At 37.3% G+C, this 7,933-nt stretch overlaps 1 protein-coding gene across 1 annotated transcript; it reads right to left on the reverse strand.

Moving 5' to 3' along the window:
* Positions 1-6,010: 6,010 nt before the first annotated feature.
* On the reverse strand, positions 6,011-7,933 carry LOC118484656 (glycosyltransferase BC10-like). The gene is made up of 5 exons (XM_035980429.1): positions 7,119-7,933; positions 6,900-6,938; positions 6,669-6,734; positions 6,384-6,561; positions 6,011-6,244 (listed from the first exon to the last, which is right to left on the reverse strand). Exons 1-4 carry the CDS (start codon positions 7,203-7,205, stop codon positions 6,460-6,462), a joined length of 294 nt encoding a protein of 97 aa, XP_035836322.1. The 5' UTR covers positions 7,206-7,933; the 3' UTR covers positions 6,011-6,244; positions 6,384-6,459.

Raw genomic sequence — 7,933 nt, forward strand, 5'->3', positions numbered from 1 at the left:
TCCTCATCATAGGTGTAGTTGTAATCTCTTGAGCATTGATCCATAGGAATCACTCAACAGACTACAACTGAGTCTCGGGACCAGAAAACAAAAATAAGACGGAAACAGAAGCTGGACACGGCCCCGTGTTGGGTGAACACGGCCCCGTGTTCAGGGACTGTATCTGGGCGTTTTAATTAAATTAACTGGTCACGTTGAGCACGGGGGCGTGTTGAGTGAACACGGCCCCGTGGTCAGACTCTGTATCTGGGTATCTACTCTAAAAATATGCAGCACGGGGGCGTGTTCAGCGAGCACGGCCCCGTGTTCAAGCTACTGTAAATGCAAAACTAAACTAAAATGCAGAAAAAAAAATGCGCGCGTTTTGAAAAGGTTTTGAAAAACTGATTAGGCCGTCGATTTTAAGCTTTCTTAAAATCCTTGTGTCCCCGGCAACGGCGCCAAAAACTTGATGCGTGTTAGTGTATATATGTTTTTAGATGTTTATTTAAGCCCTTTTTACACTTTTAGCCAAGTTTTAAATTTATAAAACACGATATTTACTAACACTAAGCACACATATGGGCAAGTGCACCCATCGTGGACGTAGTATAGTGTTGGTAAGATACCGAGGTCGTCCAAGGACACAAGAGCTTTTAATACCGGTTTATCCTCAACGTCTAATCAAATCAAAAAGTTAGAAAAATGTTTTAAACTAAGAAAAATAAAAACTAACTAAATGCTGAAAAATAAAATAAATAAAAACAGATAGACAAGATGAATCACTTGGATCCGACACGTGTATTAGTATAACCTTTGATTATTTTCGCACTTTTGCACTTGTTTAAGAGATTATCTTAGTTATTGTAGTAGGCCCCTCTTTTGAAGGCGACGTTACCCTCAACCCAGTAGTTTGAGTCAGCAAGGATACAATCCTAAAGGGTCGGATTATTGAAAGATAATGAATTAAGTTATTAATGCAAATTATGGTAGGCCCCGCTTTTGGCGGTGACGTTACCCTCGGCTAAGTAGTCTGAGTCAGCAGGGATACAGTCCTAAATAGCCGGGTTATAGTATTAATAGTAGTTAGCTTATGAGGGGGTCAAAGAGTTTGGATCCCCGCCATCCAATACCTATGGGCATTGAAGGAGATCCTACTAAATTTGACCCAGGTCCCAAGCAGGACCTCTAAACGCTGAACAAGGGCAAGACCTTTACCAAACCGTTCCCTTAACCCCCGACCAGGTAGCCAACATACCTCCATATAGACCGTGGAGATATGAATGGTGAAAATATTTTATTTTATATAGACAGTAAAATAATGCCAAGACACCACGGACAAACGATAAGGAAAGATCACCTTCAACATAAGTAACTAGTTATTAAAGTCATTAATACAAAACCAAATAAAAAGTGCAAAAGATTAAAAATAAAAAGTATTATACTAAACACTTGTCTTCACCAAGTGATGTAAGAGACTTAGGCAAACATGGCCTTGATTGTCAAGAACTCTTACGATCAATCTTGGATCCCGAGACGACTCACACACTCTATGATGGACAATGGATGATGGTGGTGGATGATGGTGTTATGGTGATGATGGGTGGTGGATGAAGTGTGAGAGAGGTGGTGTGCCAAGGGATGAGAGAGAATGAAACCAAGCTCCTCTATTTATAGGCTGAACAGAACGCTGGACACGGCCCCGTGTCCGCTGGACACGGCCCCGTGCCCGTCTGACATTCTCTCTCTTCATTAATTGTAATTGCGAATTACAATTAATGCGCCTGCTGTACTTTCAGCACGCCCCCGTGTCCGCTGGGCACGGCCCCGTGGTGAGCAATGGAAGCTTCTACTGGTTTGTCTTTTCTGCTGCTTCCTGGGCACGCCCCCGTGTTCACTGGACACGGGGCGTGTTCAGACTTCTGTTCTCTTCTCTTTGTCTTGGGAGGTGCCGTTGAGGGTCCGGGCAGTTTACTTTTGTTCCTTTTCTTGTATTTATGGTAGAATTAGTGGTCTTTTTGCTTCTTTTGTGATTTTGAGCTCATTTCATCCTGAAAATACAAAAGGAAGACAAAAACACTCTTTTTCCAACATTAGTACTTAAAAAGGGTTAGTTTTATGCCTTAATTGATGTGTTTTATATGTTGCATTTTACACACATCAGGTTAGCTTTTACCACTAACGATACTTTACCCGTCTTTTAGTATTAACGTGGTTTGATTACCAAACCCGTTTTCAAGGTGTTACAAGCTGAACTGGTAGTTTATATACCGGTTAGAACTCTTGATATTTGAAATCGGTTAAAAACCGAAACCAGTTTTTGTTTTGGCCCAAACTGGTTTTTAACCAAACCACTAGTTCGGATTCCCAATATATAAAACCTGTAAAAATAAAAACCGGTTTTTCTAAAAATAACGACTTGTACACCTCTATCTAGGACTACCAGTGGCGGATCCATGAATATTTTTCACTGGGTTCACTTTTTTAGATACTCCAATTTCATGTAACTGAACATAAATAATTTCGGGTCGGTTCGATAGTTTGGATCGGGTAAGGTTCATCACATAATAAAAGTACGATACAATGATGAAAAGAAAATCGTCATTAGAAATTTAAAAACACAATATAAAATACGATAGTCTTTACAAATAAAAAAACTACCTAAAGTTGTTGACGACGAGTTTTCATCTTTTGATAACGTTGCAATAAAACATCAAAAGTTGTTTCGGCAGCAATAAAACATCAATAAAACATCAAAAGCTGTTTCGACAACAATAAAACATCAACAAACAGATGAGCAACAATTAACTTAAAAACCACTAAATTGAACTGTTTCGGCAACAATATTAACTTAAAAACCCAATTTCAAACCCAATAGGCTATAAAGATCCATTAATCAATATTCATTTTATATATTTGAAAGATAAATGGGTAGCCATTGATTCTTGAGAAATGGATTCCAACCAGCCATGGACCTCTTTTCTTTCAAATTATTCACACTTTAAATCAACCACCATATGCAACTTTGCCTTTGTACATATACATACACACACATATTATTTATATATATACATGGTTGCCAGGTTTGCAACGCCAACTAAAAGGGTTCAAAAGTTTGGAGTTTTGCATTTTATGACCAATAATTCGATACAAATCTTACAAATCAATTAATTCGTATATAATATAACAGACTGTAATCACTTATCACTGAGATGATGAATGATAATCAATTAATTCGTAGAAAACAAACAGACATAAAACTAACTGTAATCACGGACGCGGAGGCGGAGCAGCCGGAGGGCGGAGGCGGACTGGCGGAGCTGCTGCCTGCTGATGTTGTTTGAACTCTGTGTCTGTTCGCTGCTTCTTTGTGTTTGTGTGCGGCGTATGTTTGATGTAACCCTGAATGGGTTTTAATGTTTTATTACTTTAAAGAAAAAAAATTAAAAGAGAAATTAAAAAAAAACGGACAAAAAATATGCAGTGACGGGATTCGAACCCGGGTGGGTTAGGAAGCAAAGCGCGATTATAACCAGTTGAACCAAGGCCTTTTATATTTATGGGTTCCTTTTATAATATACTTATGGGTTCCTCTTCAGCTTCTTATATATATTTACACTAAAAATTAAAAAAAGACTGGGTTTCCGAGAACCCGTACTTTATACATAAGTCCGCCCCTGAGGACTACACCCTTCACGAATGTGCATAACAAATAGTTAATCATGGCCTTTTTTGAACATTGCACTATTAAACAGTACTGGTCCAATTAGAAAAGAAAAGTCTTTAAACATCACATTAAATTTAATTTGATAATAATATTATAATGGTATACCTAGTCATGAACTAAAGGCGGCCTTGAATTAATTTATTATTTGATATTGACGGCCAAATCTTGTGGTCGTGCTCTCCCATTCAACAAAACCATTTTCAACCGGTCAACCTTCTTTCTTTCGCACAAATCAAGTGGTCAACCCTTTAAATTAAATAATTCCAAATTTCTTTAAAAGTCACTTTAATTTAGAAAGTAAAAAAACTCTTATACCAGACGGTATGGGCTCGTCCTCAGGTCCGTCCTCTTGCCGTCGCCCCCTTGCCGCCACCTCCTTGCTCCGTCGCCCGTCCTCTTCGTCCGCCCAGAGCCGCCCAAGCCGGGCATCAGTGCATCACCCCCTCACACACACCTATACATACATACATACATACATACATACATACATACATACATACATACATACATACATAAATACATACATACATGCATACATACATACATACATACATACATATAAAGAGGTTCATCCCCCACCCCTAGGTCCATCCCCTTTATGCCCATCCTCACACCCGCTTACGTGGCGGCCCATCCTTGGAGGACTTGCCTCCTCCATACCTTCCAGTCTTAGGCTCCAATAAGCATTTTCTGACACATCAAGATTATAATGTCCCTTAAAAAGTTATGTAGTGATTAACGCCCCTTAATGCCCCTAATTACATCATTACTTTCCAATTTTGTTTTCCTCATTGAGCATTGTCCCGATAAAGCCTATGGGGGTGCTGTTAGAGGCATTATCACACCACTTCATACCCCTATAATGTCCATTACTGATGGTCTTATCAATAAAGTAAAAATACTCATATCAAACCTTTTGTTTAGTTTTGTTATTATGGTTTCTTAAATTGCAATGCTATCTAAATAGAAAACCATAATAGATGAGCATTTAAACTTTGTTCAGTCCTATTATTACATTCTTGGTTTAATATGCCTTGTGAAAGATTGAAACATTTAAACTTCAATTTGACAATGAGGTATTATTCGATACGCAAGATTTCGAGTTCACTATTACAAAGTTGAAACCAAGATACACGAACATAACTTAATTATGGTAGTCATGCTGAGACTTTGAAACAATGATTCGGAGTTGACTAGCCAAATGCATTCGCCAACCCATTTTCCTTTATCTTCCCATGTCATCTTAAATACGCCTTGCGTAGCATATACATATGTGGCAATGCACTCATACTTATTTTCCCAAGTTTTTTAATAGGCGAACATACATACACATCTATCTACAATCTACTTTAAAATTCATCTATTGTTTACTTCGTGAAACTTGAATCTAAACCATTTAAAAAGGGTTAAACACATGATGCCACGAGGCCATCAACAACTTATCTCGTAAGTACCATTTCAAATATCCAACTACTCATCGCTTTTTATTTGCATCACATATATACAGCCGCTCTCTCAAACATTATGATATTAATATGATGACCTCATCTAAATCTATATACATATTTATATTGTTCTCTTTTACTAGAGGGTAGGCCCGTGCGATGCACGGCATGACCAACAGTTAGTGTCCTTTATTTTGTGGTGCGTTCGGGAAAAATGTTTATGCATGGATAAAAGGTGAATAGCCAAAAGACAATGTAAGAGAAGCCATACAAAACGTCATAAGAGCTTGTACCATAAGCCAGCCACACAAAATTTAAGGCGTGCATAGCACAGGAAACTTTGTTTGCGGAATGTGTTTAAGAACAAACTTGTATGCCAAGTCTAAAAACATACATTACAGGAAAAAAACTTAAAGGAGTTCATAAAGCTTCCGGTTTATTCAATAATTCACGAAATCTTCTGCCGCTAATACATGCCCATGTAGTCGCCCTTCCCCTTAGTAGTTTCTTGCCTACAATAGGTTTAAGCAAGTAAACATAAGCAACGACTATGAGTTAGTCAAATCAAATATCTTAACATATGTGCACGCATGACTCTCCATACATGACTAACCCATAAAAATCATTGAGAGAACTCACTACCATATGAAAACCTTAAATCATATTACAATATGCTACAATAAATTAAATAAAACCAGACTAAATTGTAACTGCCTAAAAACTTGAAATGACTATTAAACGAACTTAAACATAGATAAATGAAGGTAAATGAACACACATAAACAAATTTTTAAGTGAACTAACTTATGAGTGTAGCGACTGCAGTATGCACGTAAAGAAACATGAAACAGTAACAAAATAGATTACAACCAGTCTGCCATTATTAACATCATAGATTTCTTATACATAAACTTTAACGCTAAGTAAAAATATCAACAACTACCATGAATATAAACAAAAGGTATTATAAGACCAATAAAGTATAGAAACAAAATGGAAGCGAGCGAAGCAAAGCAGGTTAATTGGGCGAGGGAAGACTCTGTGTACTAACTTGCTTCTTTTATTCGGTAGGTGGGCACTCGTCATGAACCACCTAGGATTTAGAATGCAACAATGAGTGAAAGATATATGGTGTCAAAGTGTACATACCAAAAGCTATTCATCTTATTTGCTTAAAAAATTTATATTGTAGAGTTGGCATAGTATAGCACTATAGCAGTATGATTTGTAACCTTATTGTGATCAAGTGTGAATGAGACCATTGAATGAATAATGGGAGTAGCAACAACAAATTTGTAGATTTGGCCGTCATAGGATGCCATCCTTGCCTTTCACGACCTTTGCTTGATGAGATACCCATGAAGTGTGAGTTAAACTCCTATTTGTGGGTTCTCCTTCAAGGCCTTTTTGCTGATTATTTTAAGCCAGTTTACAAATGATGAACATAATGGTAAGCGAAGTTAGTTGCTTGTATTTCTTGAAGATAGAATACAAATATACTGATAATATGAACATACTGCAAGTAATGTTGCGGTATAATGTTCATAAGGCATGCAATTATGCTCCTTTGAATTATCAGCCAGCTTCAAAAAAATGAAAAGATCTGTTAGTAACAATCTTCTTTGTCATTCATTAACATATTCAACAAAAAAGCTCTCATTCATTAAAAGGCCACAAACAGGATGAAATCATGAAATAAATCAACACAAAATAAACAAATCATTAAATAAGCTAAAATATATACTCACAATAGGACAATCCCGCCAAAACTCAGATAATGATTTCCTCTGCAGGCAAGGAAAAAGACAACTAATTAAGAAGAAATTAGACCAGAAATAGCAGAGCACAACAATTCTTCCACAATTAGAACAAAGAGACCACAAATTTAGTAACTAAAACATTATGATTATGCATTCTTATTCATATACATCAAATAAAATGAAAACCAATGAAAGTATGAAACTCACATTTCTCAAATAGCTGAACTGAAATGGAGGCAATGCACCTGTATCCACACGGTTACTGGTGTTCCTTAGTGAAAGCAAAATATCCATTTGTAACACCACCGAATATGTTATTATTTCCACGAACTCTTTCTATATCAAAACTCAAAATAATGCGACTAAACAAACTGGAAATAAAAACGTACCTGAACCAAATCAGAATGCGAAAAGAAAAAACCCTTGCAATCAGACCTATGACACGAATAAAAAAGATCTGAACCCAATCAGAGGCGAGATGTATATGAGTATTTAAATAAACAAACCAACTAATCGTGCACGACTATCTCCATATAAGCGACATCCGGTCAGAATCGTGGCCGGAACCCTTTCTTTATCTTTCAGATGGTCCGTAATTGCTCATCAAAGTAACATTCCAAAATACATAAAACAGTTAAAGGAATTGCATATAACCATATTCAATACATATATTTGCATGAAACTTTTTTATAACCATCCAATTATTAAAGACGTATGAAGCTCTAAATCAGATAAAGACAAAAGAAAAAAAACATACCAGTTGAGAGAAATAGCAGGGAATAGAGCAACCGCACCTCGAAAAGTGATAAGGAGTCCCTTGCCGGAGGAGTAGAGGAGAAGAGCAGGCAGAAAATGCGGATGACACTTCGTATACCACCTTCGATCCTCCGTTACCTTACCTTGACTGAAGTCGTTACCCCATCACATCACCCGGTTCGTTCTTCGGAACCCTAGTCGTCACTCAAAGATGTGGCTGCTGACCACCGGCGAACTACCGTCACCATCGTCACTATATGTCACCC

This window comes from Helianthus annuus, chromosome 12 (genome assembly GCF_002127325.2).
Source record: "Helianthus annuus cultivar XRQ/B chromosome 12, HanXRQr2.0-SUNRISE, whole genome shotgun sequence".
NCBI classification, from domain to species: Eukaryota; Viridiplantae; Streptophyta; class Magnoliopsida; order Asterales; family Asteraceae; genus Helianthus; species Helianthus annuus.